The sequence below is a fragment of the Arctopsyche grandis genome, chromosome 9, assembly GCF_051622035.1.
Source record: "Arctopsyche grandis isolate Sample6627 chromosome 9, ASM5162203v2, whole genome shotgun sequence".
Lineage (NCBI taxonomy): Eukaryota > Metazoa > Arthropoda > Insecta > Trichoptera > Hydropsychidae > Arctopsyche > Arctopsyche grandis.
In genome coordinates, this window is record NC_135363.1 from 20,074,568 (window position 1) to 20,099,771 (window position 25,204).

At 34.0% G+C, this 25,204-nt stretch overlaps 2 protein-coding genes across 4 annotated transcripts in view; one reads left to right on the forward strand and one right to left on the reverse strand.

Annotated features, from left to right (window-relative positions):
* Nucleotides 1–19,171, forward strand: part of LSm1 (U6 snRNA-associated Sm-like protein LSm1) — a 72,447-nt gene extending 53,276 nt beyond the window's left edge. Inside the window, exons 4-7 of one of the 2 annotated variants that reach the window (XM_077439055.1) lie at nucleotides 5,449–5,672; nucleotides 18,084–18,268; nucleotides 18,368–18,552; nucleotides 18,633–19,169. In XM_077439055.1, the coding sequence (XP_077295181.1) occupies nucleotides 18,220–18,268; nucleotides 18,368–18,552; nucleotides 18,633–18,806 (408 nt within the window). In that variant the 5' untranslated portion in view covers nucleotides 5,449–5,672; nucleotides 18,084–18,219 and the 3' untranslated portion in view covers nucleotides 18,807–19,169. Of the gene's footprint in view, nucleotides 1–5,448; nucleotides 5,673–18,061; nucleotides 18,269–18,367; nucleotides 18,553–18,632 lie in introns of those variants that run through there. The other variant, XM_077439054.1, reaches the window with a different exon arrangement.
* RhoGAP54D (Rho GTPase activating protein at 54D) lies at nucleotides 19,101–24,028 on the reverse strand. 2 transcript variants are annotated; one of them, XM_077439050.1, is made up of 9 exons: nucleotides 23,685–24,028; nucleotides 23,417–23,604; nucleotides 23,124–23,342; nucleotides 22,833–23,050; nucleotides 22,600–22,761; nucleotides 22,296–22,530; nucleotides 22,067–22,218; nucleotides 21,499–21,870; nucleotides 19,101–20,576 (listed from the first exon to the last, which is right to left on the reverse strand). In XM_077439050.1, the coding sequence occupies exons 1-9, from the start codon at nucleotides 23,786–23,788 to the stop codon at nucleotides 19,602–19,604; spliced, it is 2,625 nt and encodes an 874-aa protein (XP_077295176.1). In that variant the 5' UTR covers nucleotides 23,789–24,028; the 3' UTR covers nucleotides 19,101–19,601. The 2 variants fall into 2 exon arrangements, with proteins under 2 accessions (XP_077295176.1, XP_077295177.1); XM_077439051.1 differs by lacking the exon at nucleotides 21,499–21,870 and having other exon boundaries at nucleotides 19,602–20,576; nucleotides 23,685–23,999.
* Between the last annotated feature and the right edge of the window lie 1,176 nt (nucleotides 24,029–25,204).

Here is a 25,204-nt window from a genome sequence, read left to right on the forward strand (position 1 = left end):
GCTTCGCCCCATGAGGCTGCGCCTCCCTGCGCCCCCTTCAAGGCCCCATGGGGCTGTGCCCCCTTCGGGGCCCCATGCGGCGCCCCATAAGGCGGCGCCCCATAAGGCTGCGCCCCTAAGGCTGCGCCCCATAAGACAGCGCCCCATAAGGCTGCGCCCCATGAGGCTGCGCCCCTCTGCGCCCCCTTCGGGGCCCCATGGGGCTACGCCCCTTTTTGGGCCCCATGAGGCTGCGCCCCCTTGCGCCCCCTTGCGCCCCCTTCGAGGCCCCATGCGGCTAAGCTCCATAAGGCGGCGCCCCATAAGGCGGCGCCCCATAAGGCGGCGCCCCATTAGGCGGCGCCCCATAAGGCGGCGCCCCATAAGGCGGCGCTTCATAAGGCAGCGCCCCATAAGGCGGCGCCCCATGAGGCTGCGCCCCCTTTGGGGCCCAATGAGGCTTCGCCCCCTTCGGGGCCCCATGGGGCTACGCCCCATGAGGCTGCGCCCTTTTTGGGGCCCCATGGGGCTACGCCCCATGAGGCTGCGACCCCTTTGGGGCCCCATGGGGCTGCGCCCCCTTCGGGGCCCCATGCGGCTAAGCTCCATAAGGCGGCGCCCCATAAGGCTGCGCCCCATAAGACAGCGCCCCATAAGACAGCGCCCCATAAGGCTGCGCCCCATAAGACTGCGCCCCATAAGGTTGCGCCCCATAAGGCTGCGGCCGATAAGGCTGTGCCCCATAAAGCTGCGCCCCCTTTTGAGCCCCATGGGGCTGCGCCCCATGAGGCTGCGCCCCCCTGCGCCCCCTTCGGGGCCCCACGGGGCTGCGCCCCTTGTGGCGCCCCTGGCGGGGCCCCATGAAGCTACTCGCCTTGCGCCCCCGCGGGGGTGAATCCATTGAATCGAAAAAAACAAATCGGCGCCCATGGATCGAAAAAAAAAAAAAATCGAATCACGTGTTCGATGACGTCACCGATCTACGGACGAAGACGACGACCAAGGATACATACAAAGTCTCTTTCCAAATTATAGATTAGAAGAAGATTAAATCAAATAAAAATCTATTTTATTTTATTCTTCAAATACTTATCGCATCAGTATATGTATAAGCTTATTTATATCGTGTGACATATTTTAGCTTGTTCAATAAGCTATGTACTTGTGCACCGTATCAGCTCGCAAAACTTTACGTAGTTTAGGTTTGATTCCGCATGTAAATTTATATACTACATATGTATTTAAGACCTGTTTGTAAATTTTATTTTTTTTTCACACCTCGTATGAAATCACCATCAACTAAATAAATACATACAATAACAAACAATGTAACATATGTGCATTAACAATTAATTGAAGTTGCACGTGTCAAACACATTAAAAATTTGTCTCTCTTTTATAAGATTCACATCCGTGACATGTATGTACATATGTCGAAGGTTCTCAAACATTTTTCACAGTAAAATATGTACGTCGCTATCTGATTCAAAATCGAAATGTTACACGATCTATGTATACGCAGATGTTCCGAAATGAACAGTCTCTCGATTCATGGGAACTGAACACACATTTTAAATATATGAAAAGCAGCATAGAAATTTCGAAACACACTTTGAAAATCTGCACCTTTTGGCAAAAACGAGTTTTTTAAATAAAATATCGGGTGGTCTGTTTAATTAACGCGTTTGTTTTCTATCAGCCGTTAAAATCGAATATCTTGTCTTTGAATATTGATGCAACGAATTATGTGCGAAATTTTAACGATTCTTAGAATTTGGTAACGCTTAAGTTTACGATGTGACTGACCGAAGTGATAAATGTTTCCTTTGACAATTTTGTATACAATTATAATCATACGTAGGCTTATATGATATAATAATAATTTAAATTATCATAATAAATATGTTCATGCAAAATAAATACAGACGTAAAACATGTGTGTATGTACATACATTCAAAGGATAACATCTTAAGGGTGTCGTTTTCTCGTCTGTGGTAACGGACGATAAATTCTTTAACCTTGTCTTATTTAATCTGCTATAATAAGTTCTTCCTCCAGTGGGAAACCACTAAAGTGGTTTCACTTCCTGTAATTTAAATATCCTTTTGTGCGTGTCTCGGCATTTTTATACGTTCTGGGATTCGCTTCGTGTTGAATTAAATCAGGAAAATCTTCTTCGAGGATCGCGCCTCACGCACGCAAGAAGTCAAGGTAAATGTCAACATAATTTGCAAACACCATAAACACTATGATTCACCATATCTACATTTATATCTGGACACAATAATCTGCTAAAATTCACACCTATTATTATAATACGCTTTTCTGTGTACACATATGTGAATTTTATGCATAAAAAACTTAAGTAGGAATACGTATGCACGAGCACGATTTTCATTGAATGGAATTGTTTACTTAACATGTTTTTTTTAATAAAGTTATGCACTTAAATCATCAGTAAGATTATGCTTAATTTTAAATTTTAAATAATATATTTTATGGCTTATAATTTTCGTCGTATTTACTCTGTCGAAAAAATACTCGATAGTATTAAAATAAATCATACGTGGCCCACTGGACAAGTTAATTAATTTCTTGCGACATTTTCCCTCTCGCTATAGTCGAATTGCATTCGATATTAATTGATCAAGGCTTAGAGCTTCTCAACAAAAAATAATACAAAATTCCTTCCATTGAAAAATATCGAAAAAATTGACCTTCGCATGCGTGTTTCTATATTATACGATATAAAAATAAAACGCGAGCGCTCGCGACCTATTAAGTCAAATGGGACGCCATTAATATACGAATACCTTTATTATGACTGTGATATATGATATCGAGAGATGTTTTCGACTCGTGAATTCGTTGTTAACGATTTCCTTTATCGAATTGTACATCGCGAACAATGGTGAAATAGGTCAACGTTGAATGCGATCGTCTCAACAAAACTAATTGAAGACACGCGGAAGGCGAACACTTGAGCATCTAAATATGTACGTTTGACATTTTCGATTTTTCCTCATGGGAAAAACACTATATGTATCGAACGTAATTGATTCGCGGTTTAAAAAGATGACAGGAAGTACACCGGAGGCCTTGGGATGCTGCGATCGATAAATGCCAGCCCGATTATTCCAAACTAATCATGCACCATTATATAATGTGAAATAATTGCGAAGAATTTTTACTACGCCGATTATGAACTTCAATATCTGATTAATTAATAACACTAGTATAGAAAACATTCAGAGAATGGGCATCTCATGCTGTGATAATTTTTATTAAAATTTTGATAACATTGAATTAAAATGGGTTTTTTTTTGTTAACTGATTTTATGATTAAATCGTATCATCATTTTCAATGGAATAAATATATGTTTCTGGATAAAACTCAACACATGTACGTCAGACTTCTACTGAACGCGTTTTTTTATTCAATTGTATTTTCCCATGATACCATTACGAGTTGTCCTGAGTTTTACCTATACATAGTTTTAAACTTGTAAATATTCAAATAGTGGTGACAAATACATAGTAGGTAGGATCAGGGCCGCCGAGAAGAATCCCGAACTCTGGAGAAAATAATTCCGGGCTCTATAACAAATATCTAATAGATATATTTTTAATATGCGAAAAATCTACCAGAACTATTAGAAAAATACCTATACATATGTTGGTTGTTATTTTTTTTAATTAAAAATATCTATACGATTTCCGACACGGGGCCCCTAGAGTAGCCCGGGCCCTGGAACTTTACCCCGGTTCCCCCCCCCCCCTGTCGACAGCCCTGGGTGGAATGGTTTTGCCAATTTTCATTTCAACAATGAAATCAGATAAATTGGCAAATTCTGATAGGAAACGATTGACTTGGAGTCACAAATATCCAAATCTGTCCAGCAGTACTGCATAAATACTCGAAATAAATTATCTTCAATTGAGTTCAACCCAGTGCTCGAACCCGAGAACCTCTCGGTGGTTAACATTAATGCAACCACCGGGCTAAACTGCTAGCTAACATTCATATAACAATGTCCTTATATGCAAGTATACATTTGTAGCTTATGTTAGTTATGTTATACGTTATACATGCATGTTAGTTATAAGTTATACATACATACATATATGGCTGATACAAAAAATGCTGCGTGATATTGATTTCGATATATAAAACCGATAAAGAAAAATTTCCAATTTAATTGTTGTACGACAAATATTGTGAGTATTTGCGAGTGCGAGCGAAGTATTGCGAGTGCTTAATAGGGTATGTTTGGGGAAACATTTCTATAAATTACTGGTTGGTTTGGTGAGCAATGCTCAAATTCTGGCAGAATTAAGCTTCAATATTCCCAGTCAACTCAGGTACATTATATGCCGCAGTTTGTTCTGTTCTCCTGGGGCACGTACTAATTTAATGGTTTCGTCGTCTGTTGTTCCGGGCGTCAAAGCTCCTCAACCTAATTTCTGTTAACTTGGATTTATTCAATCTAAAATATGCTGATCTGGTTGAGGGATTGTTTAATTTGAGATCGTAAATGTGTTCTCACATTTAATTGTTCATATTCCATTTTATTTTTTTTATTATTTTTGTTCTTTACTTCTCATTATTTTCATGCTTTATTTTTGTTTACATTTTATTTTCATTTTTGTATCTTTTAATTATTTTTTCATGTATCTGCCTAGCTGTGGTGACGCCCTGGAGCATACTACATACGAGTACATATTTGTAATGTCACTATAGCTTAACTGTAATAAATAAATAATAATTTTTGTAAACGGACTTATACCCAATTTATTATACATATATAATATGTATGACGACATTAACTCCAACTTAAGATGTCTTTTAGAAAAGGTTTAATGGGCATTATAATATTACAGCTCATTTCATTAAAAGTTATCGTGTACTTTTTTGAATGGATTTAATAATTTAATCCATTGCCTTTTAGAGTATTCTTAAATTCTTTTCAAATTACAGAGAGAGTCGAATTTCGAAATGATCCAAGTCTTACATATGTGTAAACTTTAACGGTTGTTACAATATATTACTAAATACCTTGTGCGTTTATTTTTATACGTTCAATAACTTCTAAATATATGTACTACAAAATTTTAATATCAAAACGATAATTCCATTGTTGGTTTCACCTTAAATTTTGGATTAACATAACATACGACCACACATGTCACAAATGTGCAAACGCCACTCACTGACTATGCCAGTTATAAATTACACTTAGAAGCATAAAAATTTGGCCCGAAATGTCATCGTTTAAACGTCTCCTTTATTTATCTTTCCGGATGCGTCGATTCGCTGTAATTAAATGTCAACTTCGAGTTGAATTATGTGAGAAATAAACAGACCAAAAACGATGCATTTTCCACCGTCTACTTTAAACTACTTATACTTAAAATTTGAATGATTTCATTTAAGCAAATATTAGCATAGATCATCTTCTTTGTTCTAGGTCCATTCATCACCGTCGTTGAGAAGAAAGAAGAGTGAAAATCCACTTTCGTATGAGGAACAACAGTTGTCTAAGTTTGGCTCGCAATTGGCAAATAATAGTATGTCATTAGAGGCGAGAACGGGTCACGGGTCAAGCCAGAAATAAACCACCTTTCTGGATTGCAACACAATTTAACTCAAATGTTTTGCATACAACATGGCAACTTATGGAAAAACCATATGGTAAGAAAAAGTATATGGCAAGTGACTTTTAATTTTTTATCTTATACGACTTACATATGTATAATATGATAATGCCCTTCATTGACTCTGAGATAGTATATGTTCTATGTCATAAAAACCTATTCCAAATGCAAATTATACAGCAAATGTTTTTATGTTTCCTGTCAATTGATTTGTCATGATCAAAAGCGACAAACCAGAAGTGTTAATTTAAATCTTTTTTGCATCTTGCAAACGAAGTTTCTTCTGGTTAAGGTATAATAATGTAATAGGTTGACGTGAAAATCACCAGTTTTCACTCGTTCGACGTTCAGAAAACTTTCGTTTTTCAATCGTGAGCATTTCGCATAAATCTACCGTGTTTATTTGTTAACTTTCACCGCGAATAGCAAATTTCAATGCTAAAAATCGCACTCATTACCCCTATTATAGCAGAGTGTGGTGCAATATCAGTGCGAATGCTCTCTTCAATATCACACAAATTTGGAACTGAAATTATCTAATACGAGTCAAATTACGCCTAAACCATTTACGTAACACTTTGTGCGGGAAAAAAATATTTGTGTGCGAATTTTTTTTTAATACACAATAATAAAAACGTTTCAAATCAAATCTACGTCTTAATGCCAAGGCTGTTCAGTCACAACTAGAATTCTTACGATTTCATATTCCAAACTGACAATTTATCAAACGTTCATTAACGAAACATGCCACAAAAAGCGACTGCTGTAAACACGCATTTTCATTCGTTAGGAAATATGTATGTACTTACTTAAACAATTCCTTATTGAAAAGTAAAAAGAAACAAGTCAAATTCCATACAAGTATTCGAAAAAAATCATATTCTGATTCAAAGACGCTATTAACCTCAAAGGTTAAACGTTAGAATATCCCAGTTTTGTTTTTTTTTTTTTTCTTATCTTCTCCTACTCTACGTAACGCAGTTATCTACATGTACGTGGCGTCCCGTTCGTCGCGAAGACACATTCCATCAATCATCGGTTTGTTGCTCATCTACGTGGTCGAATTTGGACATTTGTTGAATTGCGATATGCTGCGAATCGGACACTGCGTGGGACTTTTGAAAATACGACAAAACGTTATAAATGGCCGTCGTGATGCGCGCGCGCCACTTTGCAACCAATTTTGCAACTTAAAAAATTGCACTACATATGTATTATTTCGTCTTTGTTCTCTGGATTAAACCTCTTAATAATATGCTTGGCTAATGTTCGATATGTCTACATGTGTCTGATCTTTCAATCGCCATACAAGCTGTGTGCGTAATATCAAATAAGCCGAATAATGTTTCTCGTAAAAGTGAAACGTGCAAAAATGGGTTTTTTAACACTTTTTACTTCTGTGTGTCAATAATTTACCAAAAAAAATACATTAATTTCAGATGCAACTCGAGAAACTTTCATCGAGCAAATGTACATAGGTCCAAAGTGACGTTTTGTAATATGAAAGAGCAGAAAGCGAACTATTATCGATTCCGATGCCATCTCGATGACATTTCGACACTTGAGATATTAGAATATCTTCAGTATATCATCCGATAAGGTTGATAAAATCGCTATTATATCTAACTACCTATGTATGTATATATATAAACATAACATTGTTTAAATCATGGCTAAATGCATGTAAAAGCCCTCCACGACATAATAGAAACCATTTAAACGTGATCAAGGATTAATACTGAGTAAATCTTTTTATCTATTGATACTTAGTATATGTACATATGTATGTTTCCTAAAGAAAAAGATCTTTGATCAATAATGACGTATGGATGCGAAACTTGGGCATTGAACGACAGAATTCTGCATAAGATCCAGTGCACTAAAAGAAGTATGGAACGCTGTATCCTTGTCATAATGAAAAGATATAGAAAACGGAATACGTTTATGAGAACTATGACAAAGGTGGTTAATGTGAGAGGTTGAGAGTAAAAAAGATTGAAATGGCAATGGACGGTTCACATAGCTAAAATAACGAACGATAGATGGACGAAAAGAGTGCTCGAATGGTACCTGAGAGAGTGTAAAAGGGTGCAAGGAAGGCCACAGGGGAGATGAAAGGATGAAATCAGAAAAATGTGTGAGATGAAATGGATGAGAGTTACCCAAAACAGAGACGAATGGAAGCATATAGCAGAGGTCATCATCCAGCTGTGGATGACGAATGGATATAGATTATTATACACATATGTACATATGCTGAACTATGTATATAATTGAGTGGTTGCTGAATAACACTCATTTTTGCTGAATAAAACTCGTGCTGAATACTAATATTTTATCCAATATTAGTATTCAGCACGAGTGTTCTATGTACATATATGCTTATATCTGTATTAAGCTTATTTTCCTGGCCACTGTGGATAATATGTTAAATAATAAATAAATGTACAATAAAATTTATATACAAGTTAAAATTCATAGATGTCTCGTTAATTTCGAGTTTCCAGTGTCTCGTAATTCACCGATTCAGTGCAATAAAAATGCTGCATTGTTTGTAATTGGCCAGGAAGGTGCATTGAGTTTTACCGGTTAGGCCTTCCTGGTATATATTTATATAATAACAATTAATACACATGTAGATCTAGAAAAAATCTATGCATCTATACTATTATAGTTTGATAAATGTTTTACTTTATTTACATAATAGTATCGATAGCATATCTTGAATAACATTCCATATTGCAGGTTAGTTTTTATATCCATGCTCGTGGTGGTGTCAAAGCTAGTCAATAATACATATAAATATGTAATGCGACTACACATTTTATTAACAATTCATATGACGTGTATACACATGTAAAATAGATACAGTAAAATACACATGCGATGGTTGTTTTTGACATGTCCGCGAGATGGATTAATTGTATTAAACGCTTTTACTATAAGACCATAAGTTTATAAGCTACTCATGTTATATAATGTGTAGGTTTTATTCAGTGTTGTATAGGTGCCTCAATTAAATAATATATAAATAGACCCGTCAGGTGATTTAAATTTTTATAAACTGCTTAATCAGGAAGTCTAGATATTTAACGTCAGTCATCATCATCGTCATATTCCGACCTTTCGCTCCTGATTATGCTCGATTGAAGATCGTGATCTGACAGTTCACCGTCAGTCGAATTGCATTCATTTCATCCAAGAAGAACTCTAAACAAACTGTCGGTATGTACATATGTATAATCTAGATTTAAATTTTAGTTAATTATATAATATATAATATTGTAATTTATTGTCTGAAAGCGACGCTTGATAAATTCAACCATAACTCGATTGTATAAACTTTCAGAATTTCATTCACCTTTCAAATTGCACAATATCGTATGATGGACGATTCGGACGAACGGCCGGAAGATTGCCAGATCAATTGAGATGTTTGCATTGTCATATTGACGTTTGTATATATTTCATCGAATGAACTACGACCGTATCCATCGACTCGAAAAACCTATAATAAATCATAATCTATTCAAAATGCATTCAACGAAAAAAAGTGGTCAGTAACTGGTCGTAGGCGAGCATTGAAAAGACTTTGAATAAACACAAAGTCATTATTTTTTTACTTCGCAGTAAACAATATTACATAGTTCAGCGGTTCCCAACCTTTTTCGACTCGCGTACCACTTGGTAGTACATAACGCTAAATTGTACCACTATATAAAAATGATTCTAGTATTATTAATGGTTTTAATAAAAAGACAAAATTACAAAGTACAAATTAAATCTCCTTACAAAATAAATTTAATAACATTTTTTTAAATTTCGTTCAAATGATGCGAGATTTCCTTAAGTCTGGAGCTGCATTCAATCTATTTCTATATTTCTTTTTTATTAAAATATATGAGGAGAAAGTTCTTTCAACCAGTTTAGTGCTAGTAAACGGCGACAGAAATTTAAGCTCTATGTCAGAAAGCTGTTCATATTCTTCACTAATACCTAGCCAAAAATTTATAACCTTATTTATTTTGAATTCAGTTTTTAAATGCTATAATGAAATGCTTGAATTAATATAAAAAACATATTTCTATTTTTATGATTGTAAATCATTCGTTCCTGCATATCCGCCATTACTGATTTTTTTTCGCGTACCACCAACCATCAACCACGTACCACCAAATGGTACGCGTACCACAGGTTGGGAAACGCTGACATAGATGATAAGTGTATTGTAATTTAAATCTGCCGAATGTACCAGAATGGAACTATCTATAGGTATATTATGGATTATATAACAGATAATTTGAAAAACGTTTTCAACTCCTACTAAAAAACCAATCTCCAGTATTGTAAATAGCCAATCGTATTATACAAAATTGAAATATGAATGATTGATTTACATACGATGCGTTTCACAACTCACTAAACTACAATATGAATATAATAATAATAGGTATCATAGGAAAAAAAAACAAAACGCTCCGTAATATACGGCAAATCTTATACAAAAGTTACCGACAACAGTCGTCATTATCACGTTACGATGTAACCGGTGGTGATGATTTACAACGTGACATAGTTCACGTTATCGCGTTGCATTCCAACGTAGTAAATCGAGGATTTACGATTTTCCATAAACGCCCCCCATTATAATGTTAAAATTGTATATACGGAATTATATTCGACGGTGAGATCGTGTCGAATTGATTCTTGTGTATGTATGTTCGATTACATTTCACATATTTTATATAATTTGAATGTGATGAATGAGTGGAATCTTAATCTACTCTCTTCCATTTGGGCCTCGCTGTGATTTTATTTTTTATTCATATTTTGTTTTATTTTATTTTATTTTTTCTTTCTCTTTTGTACATTTTTATATACTATTTTAATTTTGATCAGTGTAAACAAAGAATGGGATTTATGGATTTTATTTTTAATTTTTACACTTTTGTTATTTTTTTTTTTCTCTCTGAATGATGTATTATTTTCCTTTTGTTACTTTTTTTGTAATTTTATTTTACCATGTTTTCTGCTTTTGCTTTTTTCCTTTATTTACAGTTTACTTGTTTTTATATCATGTTTTTATATATTTTTCAAATGTAGGCCATTGTGGCGCATTAGGTTCTTCCTGTAATGCCACAATGGTCCAAAACTATTAAATAAATAAATAAATAAATAAATATCACTCGCTTCGACAATGATGTAAAAATAATATTGTATTATATGAATAATATATTGCACGCGCGAATGATTGGGAAATCGCGTTTCGTGAGATGAAAATGCGTGGAAATTATCTGCTACTGACAAACGGAGACCCGCCTATGGGCGTTAATGATACGTTGTTTTGACCAATATATTTTTTAATGTTGTTTTTTTGGGATTATATATCAAATATTCATCGATTCGACTGTTGCAATACCTATCAACTATTCATTTTCGTTCGCGATCTACCTGTCGATCTCATTGACTTTTTGAAAATTTATATACAGTACATTTATTCCGAATGATTTGGAACGAATTTAGCTTAAATTATTATGAAATAATCTGCAACACATATTCAAAAGTATGGCACGGGACTCGTAAGTGGACTGCAGATGTGATGGGCGAATTTTTATGCCAATTCTATTGCTAATTCGTATGATCTTACTAATTTAAGAAGTTTCTCTTATATTCTTCTCTTCAAATATGGGAATCCTTATGGGATCACCCATCTTCCCTGCGGTCTTCCTTTTACCCTTTTGCATTCTCTCAGGTTAGACCATTCAAGCGCTTCTTTTGTCCACCTTTCGTCCATTTTTCTGGCCACGTGACCCGCCCATTGTCATTTCAATCTCTTTACTCTATCCACTATGTCTATACCCTTGTCATGCTTCTCACCTACGTGTTCCGCTTCCTGTCTTTCCTCGTTATGCCAAGCATACATATCGTTCCATACTTCTTTGATAACTGAACTATCTTAGCCTGCCTACTCATAACCATTTTTATTATAATAAAATATACCTGTTGTATAAAAAATATCATACATATGCATACATACATACATATATATATATATATATATATATATATATATATATATATATATATATATATATATATATATATATATATATATATATATATATATATATATATATATATATATATATATTTTAGAACGTTGGAATAAAAATTCAAAATAAAATGAAACGTTTTATATAATCGTTCAATCAAAGTACAATATTTAGTGTCATCCTATAAGCGAAATAATAAAACCATTACAATATTATACTGTATACCATATAAAATATGAATTGCAGTCATAAATTAAATTTTATATATGTAGCATATGCATAGCACGCTTTGATTATATTATTACTAAAATTTGATAGCCTTCTTCAAATTCGACAAGTATGATTCTGTTCTTTTTCCGGGGGGGGAGGGGTTTAATTGTTGGAATTGATTTATTTATCTCTCGTGACACAATAACGAGATGCTTCAACACACTAAGAAAACAATGCGAATTGCATCAACGAGGTCGCGTCTCTAAAAGATCATCAAGTGAATTTTTCTAATGTTGACCAATCGTCCTGAAGGCTCTGATTTGAAAAATGAAAGCATCGTGCCACAACGTTTTGTCCGGTTTCGAAAATTTCCAGAAAAAATATCTCTTAGAAGTTGCAACTAAGATGATCTTTTATTCAGTTGCGAGATTCATCACGTTTCTGTTTTTATTATTTTTTTATTTATTTTTTGGTCCAAACGCATCGTGCTACCGACATTAAAAGGTTTATTGCTTAACGATCGATAATTTGATTGATCGAGGGATAATTGGCCAGCATGTTGCATTGTGAAGAAGAATACGTGCATATAAAGTGGATCAGAATTATTACTTTACGGGATTGCGCCACCGTGTTACGCATTCGTGAAGTGGAAAACCGAACACGTAGGAGTTAAACGCCATAATGAATCGTTTTACGAAAGCATATAATTTACTACATATTTTATTCTACAGATGACTTCATTTCAGAACGTTGGAATTGAAAATTTAAGTTAGTACTCCGCTCGGGCACAGCTCCGTCATTGATATTCTACAGTCTTCGTAGAAACCGGTATATTTATTCAGTGTTCGAGTTGACAATACATAGTCTCAAAAGGTTAGTGCTGAATGGAAATGTAAACAGTCGGAGAGGAAACCTTCCTCTGAAAGGTACAAATTAGGGATTCCAATACTGGAATTACCAAAATCGGTTCTACCGGGGTTTTTGTCAAAATTCAACCTTCGGTGCCACCGGTAATACAAAATAAACTACCGGTAGTACCGAAATATATTAATTTCAATTTTATGTTAGTTGAATTGATTTAAATTTACGGCTAAATGGGTCAACACTCAACATCCTTTTCAACATCCTATTCAAAGGAGCCGAAATGTGTATTATAAAATAATATCAAAGATAAAATATGACGAATATATCGTACAATGAGAAGCCTCGTCTCCTTCTGATTCCTTAGGAAACCTATTTTTCCCCTTGACAATTATTTTTATACGTATATAATATTCAAAAACTAAAACCATCCCTCCCAGAAAAAAGTAATAAAAAATATTTACTTATTTTTTGACACACCGATAAATGTAAAAAGAATTCAACGCGTAATTCAAGTAACTGATTAAAATCATTAATGACTAGTGGTGCTACCCGGCTTCGATCGGTTGCACTTTTGACGATCTCTTCCGTTTTAGCACGGATATAATAAAAGGAAATCCAACTAGAAATGGAAATGCAGTCTAGTAGTGATAATACTGTCGAATCATGAAAAAAATCTTCATTTGTTTTTTTATTAAATTTATTTAAATCGAAAAAAAATTATATTATTTAACGACCGACCAATCACAACCGTCTTTGACCAATCCAGCCAATCAGAAGCGACTATGACGACACCTAATCAGAAACGCATTGCAGACGCCGTTTCGGTTTTATATACATACATATTAACTAGCCTAAAATTAATTAATTAATATTTTTAACGATTAATTTAATGTTATTGCTCTAATTTCTTAAATAAATCAATACTAGTAGATATCGGTACTACCAGTAGTGGCGAATTTATTTTTGGTGAAACCGGCGGTGACCAATATCGGTATTTTTGGAATCCCTAGTGCAACCCATTTAATTATACAATCGCACAGATATGCCATCTTTTCGGTGGTAAGGATGATTGCCCCGATGTTTTTGCTATCTCGATCAGTACTTTTAGTGAAGAACCAAATCTTTGGTTGATTTGCTTCTTCACCTTCATTGTCATTCGTTGTTTGTTTATGTTTACTATGTTTTTGTTTTCTTTATATTACCATGTGGTGCTCACTGTATTTGGCATCTAAATATTTTCTTTTATATTTGTATCTTTTTTGTTTCACTACTGCTTTCTGTTTATATTATTATTATGTATGTGTTCCATTGAAATAAAATAAAAATTAATTTAATAAAATAAACCCGAAGGCTCGATCAGGTGAACTGCTGACTACTTCATAGTCTGAGCTATGAAGTTTCAAAGCAAATTTATTTTATTTTTTATTTTTATTTTACATATATACCAGGAAGGCCTTACAGGTAAATCCCAATACGCCTTCCTGGCCAATTACAAATACAAATGCAGCATTTTTTTTATTATAAGTCGTTGAATTGCGAGACACTGAAAATACTTGCAAATTAACGAGACATCTATGAATTGTACATAATTTTTTATTGTACATCCATCAAATTTCAAATAGTGGTGACATAGTAGGTAGGAAGGATTTTTAGCCAATTTTTTTTTCCGGGAACCGTTTCAACAATTAAATCAGAGAAAATTGGCAAACTCTGATAGGAAACGATCAACCTGGAGTCACAAATCCAGGTCTGACCAACAGCATACTCTGAAAAATTCATTTTCATTCAGGGATAGAACCCGGCACCTTCTTGACGGTAAGCAGAAGCTTAACGTCCGAGCTATGCTGCTGGCTATAAATGGAAATAATTTGTCAAAAGTACATTTTATAAAGATACGATACGTTGTGAATCAGGCATAAGTTTAATAAAATGCAATGTTCGGCATTATGTTATGTTATAGTTACTAATTATAGTTACTAATTATAGTTATGTTAATTATATTATGTTATAGTTATTAATGTTAGTTGTTATTTTGTTACATGTTCAATTAGCAATTCGCTACTTAATAAATAATTTGATAATGGAATCAAATTTAATTCACTTCTAAGAATATACGAACCCGTTCATTGTGTTTCGAAATTCGAAAAATTTAATTGAAATCGTTTAATCTACAATGTAGTATTATGGAAAGATAAGAAACTGTAGAACGGTTGAAGTATTCCGTTTTAGCTTCAGGGTGAACATCTACTGATCCAATACTCGGCTCTCCTCTGCTCGATTGCACTGCAATAAATTACGAATCTGCAAGTGTATACAGTTCGAATAGCTAAGTGAAAGGATGTTTAGAGTTTGGCACCACTTCGACGACACTGACCTAAGCTGTCAAAGCTTTCATCAGTGGTTTCCCAACGGTGCACGCCACAAAAAGTCTATTAGGAAATCGATAGCTCGCCGATTGTTTTCAGTGGCTTCGTCCCAAAGCTCCGACCAATTATCGTGTCAAAGCAGTCAACCTTTTGCACTCGACTGCTTCGTTTTGAAACGAACGGCCCTCACTCACCACTCAACTGCGATGACTGTCGTGTTTTCGTCGATACCGTTTTGACCATTATCTCGAGTTCGCCTAAAAACGTGTAGACAGGTAGGTGAATACGAAGCCGCACGATAGTCACGCCCTATCGCATTTTATTGCGCGGGTTTTTAAAAAAATGTTTTTCGCAACCTTTTTTCACAGCCTTTTGTGCCCGTCCTTGTGAAATGCGCTCCATTTTTTTCGCGGCCGGATCGGATCTGCATTGGTTAATTGCTCAACACTTTAACACCCGCACAAAGATCCGGTCTATTGCTACATCGGATCCGTTTCGGAGTCGATTACAAAGCCCTGCCAATGCTTTAACCTCTTGGCCAACCACTAAAAGTAATCTTACAATATGACCACTCGTTTCCTCTATTCCAGCGACTATGATCCATGCCTATTGAAATGGGGAAGTAACCTACTTTTAGTTTTCTTTTTCGTTATCGTGGTATAAGCATTACATATTTTATTAAATTATAAGATAAGAACATAAAACGTCATTAAGCGAACCCGGGGGAGGGTGATAACCCCCCCCCCCCCCTTCCCTGGAGTGAATAATTTTAGAGTATCCCAGATTTACCTTGATCTTTATCATTCTTTCTTTATCTTTCAGCTTCCGATTTGTTCTTATGAGGACATCTGAAAGAGCAAGTTCTCATTGAGCAGCTCTAAGATAAAATTTGTGCAGGAATTCAAATGTTAATTAATTTTATGAAAAATTTGACAAAGAGTCTTACTTTGGAAAATGGCACCGGAAAATGAATCTAATTTAAACAATGACATATTTTATACCCAATGAAATAAATATACGCAGGCGCGGCTCGTGCATAGGAACTGCGGCGCTGCAGCACCCCCAGAAAATTTACAAAAAAATCACATTTACAACTTATATTTAGATATATTTGACATACTCATTAATAATGATTATGTCAAATATCTAATCATTTTTATTTAAATTATATTCACAAGTTGTAAATGTATACAAATGTGATTTTTTTGTATTTTTTCTGGGGGTGCTGCAGCGTCGCAGTTCCTATGCACGAGCCGCGCCTGAATATACCTACGTACATATCTTTATTTATTGTTTATAATATCATTAAAATTAGTTCATTAATAAAAAAGTTATTAACTCTTCAACATCTATGTACTATAGCGTTTGGCTTATCATGTATGTATGTATGTCTTGTTTTTATTATTTTATTTTATCAAAATATTACCCCCCCCCCCCTCCCCTTGAAAAATGCCTGGATCTGATAGTAGATACGTATATATTTTAAAATAAATTATAAAATTTAACGCACCATATTCTATGCCAGTACTTTTCTTTCACAAAAATGTGAAAAAATGCTTAAAATTATTTTTAATTGAAATAAAACTACTCTTTAAATTCTTGCTGCTTTTTTTTTTCAAACAAAATTTTCGTGTTAAGCATTCTTAGTAAGTGTCCGAAGATTTTTATTGATTCTATTAGACTTGTGTTAACAGAAAACGTCTAACAGCTACTGATTCGTTCAATTTTCAAAATGTTATATTAAATTAAAGGTAAGCATGTAACTTAAATATGTAGTTATGGGTCTACGTGACGAGCCAGAATGTTAAATTACAGAAAACACAAATATCGGAAGGCAAAGATCGAAAATCGAAAGATCTTAAGTCGAAAGATCAAAAAAAAAGGGTGCATGGTAAACGGTACATACTCACTAAATTTGCGCGAGCAGGATACAACAGGAACAAGAGGAACAGGCTTTTCCTCCCGTATTAATGTGCGCGCGCAGAATACGGGAGGAAAAGCCTGTTCCTCTTGTTCCTGTTGTATCCTGCTCGCGCAAATTAAGTGAGTATGTACCGTTTACCATGCACCCTTTTTTTTTTTGATCTTTCGACTTAAGATCTTTGCCTTCCGATATTTGTGTTTTCTGTAATTTAACATTCTGGCTCGTCACGGAGACCGATGTAGTTATATATGTAGATTTAAATAAGATGGTATAATTTTCCAAAGAATGCGTTCCGCCGGTGACAAACGAGGTTTCGGTATCGTCGTGTGACACCTGACCTCGCCATTTTGGATGATCGTCTTGCGAAATGGTATTAAAAAAATTATAATAAATACAAAATCAAACGGCCGTTTAATCTCGCGTCGAAAATGGTGGCCCGACGATTTCATCTGCCGTATTTAATTTTGTGAATTTATTTACTTGACCTCCTGATGTAACATCCCTAAAGCCTGCATATCGCACGTTTAAATCGGACGGTGCTTCGAAAGCTTTCGTTGATAGCTTTTGATTAATCGTCCATTGCTTCAGTAAATTTTGCAATCGCATGAAAGGACTGACATCTCGGTGAAAAGGCGTATCGCTTGTATATTTTTGCAACTGGTCGTACCTTACACTTTCAAAATTCAACCCTAAATTGTTTATACACGCTGATTTTATTTTATATTAATTTTAAATACATGTTTGTATTTGGAAATTGATTCCATTTTTATTAATACCGTATTGTGATGTACAAATATATAACAAAAATTTCATTTACAATCAACCATAAAAGTTTGAAAATCGTTTTGTTTAATATTAAATAACAAAATTCATTACGAACTTTATTGACATCTATGGTTCAAATACAGAAACTAATAAAAAGCTTGTAAAAATAATACTAGTGTTTGTGTGTTGCCATATTAAAATAAAAATAAACTGTTTTTAAAATTGACAGTTTTTTTGTACTGGCAATCTTATTCGTGTTTTGACAGTTCTAGCTGGCCATGTACGTTTGCGTTCTAGCAAGAGGTCACAGTTGATTATTTTTCGCCTCTCCTTTTAATCATTAACGGATAAATCTCTTGTTCTTAAATCATTGCACTTATTAATCAAATCTAAGCAATTAAAATGGCCAATCCTTTGGACGGCACAGCTGAACTATTAAGCGAACTTGACAGTAAGCATTTTATATTAATTTACGATATAATGTTAATATAGTATTATTTTAAATCATTCACAACGTTTTTTATTTAATGATATATAACTTACCTTACAGAAAAATTGATGGTTTTATTGAGAGACGGTAGGACGCTTATAGGTTATCTTCGCAGTGTAGACCAATTTGCAAATTTAGTATTGCACAAGAGTATAGAAAGGATACACGTTGGAAAAGAGTACGGAGACATACCCAGAGGGATTTTTATTATCAGAGGAGAGAATGTAGTTCTACTCGGCGAAATAGTATGCAATCACTATTACTCGAATTGTTCATACTTGATAACTTATTAATTATTGTATGCTAAATTGTTCATATGTTTTAGGATAAAGAAAAAGAGGAAAATTTGCCTCTAACTGAGGTATCCGTAGATGAGATTTTGGATGCACAACGAAGGGAACAACAGAGCAAGACTGACCGTCACAAAATGCTGTCGAAAGCCCTGAAAGAACGAGGTCTCAACATGCTTTCTGACTTAGGTCACGATGACATGTACTAAGATATTACATTATGAATTATTTAAACGCCCATGCGATGAATTGAAACTGCATTAGAAACTGATTATTCCTTTTTAATTAAAATTATTCGATCTTTACACACTTAATATTACTATTTATCATTTTTTATTGTCTTTTATTAGTTTAATATCGTATACAAATTACTTTAAAAATAAATTTAAGAATTTAGCTTCGTCGTTTCATCAACCCGAAATTTCCTATAGCATCCTTTTTAACATGTTAAAATAATATATTTTGTGTGAATGCTGAAAATCTTTAACAAAAACTAATGACTTGTATATTTGATATTACTTATTTATTTATAATTCGAAATACAACAATAAATAATCACATAGGTAAACATTTTTATACACAAGCTTTGTGATTAGAATTAAAAATAAGGTGCTAGGTATAATATGATGATGTTGGAGTATCTATACATACTACATAAAAAGGACGAATCTTTCATTTTTGCCTTCAATAGCACCGAAATTAAATAACAATAGATTCACATACAAAAGTTAATTTGTTGGATGACAATTTGTCGATAATATAAAACAGTAAAAATCTTTGACATTATTCATAAAAGTAATAAAATATGCATTATTCAGTCTAAAGGAATATGCCATTAAAGCTTTTAACATTCAATATTATTTGTTTATGATCTTTGTCATATTGTATTGATTGGTTTTGGCACTTCCTTGAGTTTTTTTGTATTAATTAAAATCAGTCAACTAAGCAATATTATATTATACATATACACATTCAATTAAATACATATTTAGTAAATGAAGACTTTAAAGGTTGGTCTCTCGAAGAGTTATACGTACATCGCAGTCGATATAATCTTTACACTCGTTCAATTCAAACGAATCTTGTATCGGATTGTTTAAAGTGTTTGATTTTTTATATTTACTATCTTTTTTGGTCAAGAGGACTTTTTTCATATCATCGATATTATCAATTTGAGAAGCCAGCCTTTTATTTCCTGGACTAACGTTTTCCTTATTTACATTATCTTCTAAAGTTTCCGACATTTTACCATAATTTGAATTACATTTACTTTTTTCTAATAATACTTTTTGATGAGACATGTCTGAAAAGTCTTCAATTCTATTCCCGTTTAGAAAATATAATAACGAAGCAGACATTTTATTTTCCGACATGTTTTGAACATTTTCCACCTTCATCTCGCCAAAATCATCAGGCTCGCTAACGAATGACAAATCTACTGGAGATTTAGTAAAAATGGATCTACATTGTAAATATTGACGAAATGGTGCAGTTAGACTAGCCGTTTTCTTATCCTTTAAGTTTTGCTCAGTATCTGAAGTCTCTAAAAGTCTTTCGTTAATTATTTCACTATCTGATTGATCCAAACTGTACAGTCGACGCTCAGAATCGTTCGACTTATTTGAAAAACTTTCTTGAAATATCCTCTTCTTCTTCTTAGCGAAATCTGCATTGGTTAAATTGGAGTACGGCGCTGAGGAAAATTTCGCTCCAAATTTCGAAGAGTCGGCACTATTAATTCGCTTATATTTTATACAATAAGATGTCGATGGACAACTCTCATCGGTAGATACAAAATCACTGTCATTCTTGATTGACCGCGACGAGGATGATGTGGAAGATGTCAATGACGAGTCACATGCGTGCATTGTTTCGTTTCTGATGGTCGAATGGTCTTTATTGATGGATTGCTGTAGAGATGTTGGAGGGTCGCAGTTGATAATGACAGGTTTTCGAGACCTGGGTGTCATGATAGATTCCTAAAACACATAAAACTCGATTAAAGCAAATTAAACTTCTTATGAAACTCATCAAACCGTCTCCAAATTCCAAAACACTACTTTAAAAAAAAATTCACAATAATCAAGCATTTTGAAAAGCTTTGTTTCATTAACATTTAGGTTTCAATGTAAAGTTCAAGAACATAAAATTTTTTTACATATCCAAAAGAAAAATACATTCATCCATTTAAGCATAACATCTAAGCTTATTAAAAAATCTTAAATTGGAAAGCTACATAAATGTGTTTAACTATGTACATATGTATGTACATAAATGTAAAGCGAAATCAATAAGGTGTATATTTAAAGAATGTTATTAAATTAAATAGTGATTTTAGTCCAATTTAACCAGTTTTATTGTCGAAGAGCAAGTCAGGTATTGAATAACCGTCACTAAAGCAATGGCCTCAATGAATATTAATTTAATATTTACTTCAGCTTACTCTCGATCAATTCATTTAAAATTCAATCAAACATTCAACCGCATACCAGGAAAATAAATTAGTATTCAAAGAAGTTACCAATAACACAAACATCTCTTGACTACAAAGAATGTCATCCTAAACCGCTTTACCTCTATTATGTACACATATATAATATTAGAAAAATTTATCATGCAAACTTATAAATCAGTATTTTGTACAGAAGCAAGGAAATAAGGTCATAGAAGAAAATAAATATATACAGAAATAAAATAGGATATACATATTCAAGTATAGAATATAAAAAAAATTAAATTACACACGATATATTATAGAACGAAATACATTCAAGTATTGAACAACACAAACTAGGTACCAAATTGCTAAATTTGATTCAACAGCAAACTAGACAATAAACGTATGTGACATCTACAAGCACTGGTGCTATGTGTAAATTGATTTAATAATTGTCGGCAAACCTGCATCGCTTTTGGCATCTTTTGAGTGGACTTTGTTATCGGCGACATAGAGCCCCTACGCATAATATGATTAGAAACTATCGGCGTGGAGCAATTTCCTGTCAAATCAGCGCCGAGCAAAATGTTCGCCACTTGCGGAGTACTAGTCAACAGTAAATTCGATTCTAATTTCATTCTCAGCACGCGAGGAGTCGCGGAAAGATCGGGCGATTGGCCGCGCTTGGGCGATTCGATCGCTCTAGGCGGATTTGCGACACCGATTGTACTTTTTACGGGCGTATTCATTAATTCCGGATCGTTGGACAGCTTTGGTGTATCGTTCAACGTGGATTCAACGGTAACGGTCTTCAAATTGGGCTTGCAAGTGGGACTCTGAAACGTTTAATAGATGAAAGCATGCTCAGGCAGAGACGAATATTCACAGGCACAAAGCTACAGTATTGTAAGCAATGCATTTAAACACATGTTAGGAGCACAAGAATTAGTTTTAAAGTTAATAGGTAATATATTCCGTACTGTGTGCAATGTTTCATTAACAAGTACACGTCATAGTAACCCTAGGATATACCTCTGTTATTGACTGATAACCAAAGCCTTGATCGTGAAGCATCAATGACTTTTTTACAGTTTTACTCATCAGGCTTTTATTGAAGATATGCTTTTTCAACGACTGACCGATTGACTTTTGCTTTTGGGCTCGTTGAAATTGTAATGGAGTTCCTATGAAAAACAACAATTTTTAGATTTATACATTATCAAACATCAGATGACAGATTTCCGAATAATGTAATACAAACCGCATCCATTTTCCCTGTTGAACTGTTTGATTAGACGTCTCTTATTCTGCGACTCGGGTAAGGCTTGTATGTGTGCATACAATTGAGCTAGAGCCGTATCGGTAACGGTAGTAGTGCTAGCGTTAGCTTTGACACCATCTTTGGAGTCAGCCACTCCACTCATTTGCCTATCGACAAATGTAAATATTGTGTTTGCAGCCGTATGCTCGGATACACTTTCGTTTAAATCTTCTCCCTGTGGTAAATTTCAATTGTATTAAATCCGTATTGCAATTTTTCTTAAACAGATATTGATTATGTGTACATTAGGTGACAGAAGTCTTCTTTGCTGTCGACGAGAAAGATATGCAGCAATGTCTGCTGCAAGTTGAGGAGGCGTCGTGAATAATACAGGAGCGCGTTCAATCATGAAACTCAAAATCGGTGAAAAACTTTGAGAATCAGTATGCAATGCTTCCGGTGATAGCTACAAAAATAAATTGCATACATAAAAACATTTCCCAAGAAGCTGATACTATGCATATAAAAAACTCTTACTCTTCTTGGACACATAACATGTGGTGAAAACATTGTGGACAATGCAGAAGGCGACATCCTATTGGAAGATTCGTGCAACGTCGTTTGGTGCAGCAGCATTAGAAGACGTTGAGCTAAGCGTCGGTCCAAAGCAGGTAATAACAGTAAAAGCAATCTTAATGCGTCTATCAAACGGCTTTCGCAGTTTTGTAACAGGCGACCATCGCTAAAGTTTGTTGCTAAAAATATGTAAAGAAAATTATTAAAAAACCATGTATTGATATTGTGTATTAAAATTATTGGAATACTCACCAGCTAAGTGACAGTATGCTTGATAGTTTTGATTCAATAACAAAGGTTCAGGTGTGTCTGCCAGCATGCCTTTTAAAACGGAAGCCATGTCGTGAACACTAAACGGTAATTCTTCAGAGCCATCTACCGATAGAGTTCCTCCGAGTACGAGCAATTTTCTTAATTGTTGTTGTCTACTTAGAGATCCAGTTCTTCGGAAGATCCCCTCTTGGCATACGTCTGAAATCGTTCGTTTAATATGTTAATTGAATATAATAAAATTAAAAATGTAATATCATTATTATTTCACTAACTTTTTTCATCACTGAGAATATCAATAAGTTGATACAATTGAATAACATTTTCGTCTGTTAGTAGAAATATCTCTATAGCTTTATTCGGATTTATATTACATCTATTAGAGTTTTCACTTGTGACACTTTTTGACTTCTTTGAAAATCCCCATTTGAAGGATTTAGGTTTATCTGTTGGACTATCATTTCTAAAAATATTAATAAAATGGTTTATTTGAATAAGAATGATTAAATTAATATATATATTTCATATTGATTTGACACATACTCATCAGTGTTCATATCAATAATAAACGAGAGATGCATTCGTACAAGTATAAAAAATTGTTCCGAATTCTCTCTACGCAATTTCTCTGCAATGTCGTCTTCCATTTTGAAAAAATCACTTGTACAAATATTGAGGTTATGAATAATTTTTGGAAATTTTCATTATGATTATTTAACAATATATTCACTTCACTTTCATTTAAATAATTTCCACAATTATAAATTAACAAATCGATAGTCTAATGTTATTGCCATTTTTTATTTCATTTACGTTAAAACACAAAGCAAACTACGGATGCACACACCCCTTCATGATAATTGAATGCTTGTCAAATGAAAACCGTTAGCGCGCGATGTTGGCCGTAAGTACAACTTTATCAGCTTATATCCAAATAATGTACTAAAATAATTACACTTGTATTAAAATAATTTACTAACGCGAATTAACATTGGATGAATATATTTTGATCGGTATTCATTTATTAAACGATCAATATTTTTTATACCAATATGATTAGTATTATATATAAAATCTGGTTAGTAAAATATATTAAAATGTCAGTAGAAAATTTATCATATGTAAGTATAATTTTAAAATAATGTCAGGAGTAATCAAAAAATTAATCAATATTTTATATACATAATATTATGTATATAAAAAAAGTTAATAAATTGAAAAATTAACATTAAATATTCACAGAAAAATAAAATATAATATATTTTGAGAAGTTGTTGCTTATTATGTATTTATTCAAACATTTAGGTACATTAAAATTTCATTTTATGCTACATTTATTTTCAAATATACAAAAAAAAGCTGCAGTCGAACAGGTATGAATTATAATTTTGTTGTTTGGAAATAATATGAATACATGGGGTGGGGTGATGGCGTCTTAAAATATTTTGCGGGGGTCGCCTAGAATTCGGTAATTGGATTATTACGCACATTACGATCGCCCAAAAGAGAATTTTTGCCACGAAAATCGCGAATATGGAATATTTGGCACTCGAGTTCTTGTTAGTATGATGGACTTTTCGGCTGCCAGATGTTCTGTTATAGAGATTTTAGTAACTTTTGGGTGAACGTTTTGTGCGCAATAATCACCGAACCTTAGGATTCACGCTACTCTACGGCCGAGATTCTTATTTTTAAAACCTGTTTTAGTTTGTTTTACTTTAAAATCCAAATATCTAATGACTTTAGCGTGGCGAATAACTAATGTTTTCCCTACATAATTCCTTTCAAAATTCAATGAAATATTCATTTTAATAATACTGGAACATGGAAACGGTTCGGTGATTATTGGTCACAAAGCACTCGCCCAAAAGTCGCTAAAATCCCTATAACGAAATATCTGGCAGTCGAAAAGTCCATCATACTAACAATAACTATCATACTAACGAGAACTCGAGTGCGAAATATTCCTTATTCGCGATTTTCATGCTAAAAATTATCTTTTGGGCGATCGCAATGTGACTAATAATACAATTACCAATCGTATGTGAGAATTAAATTAAAAT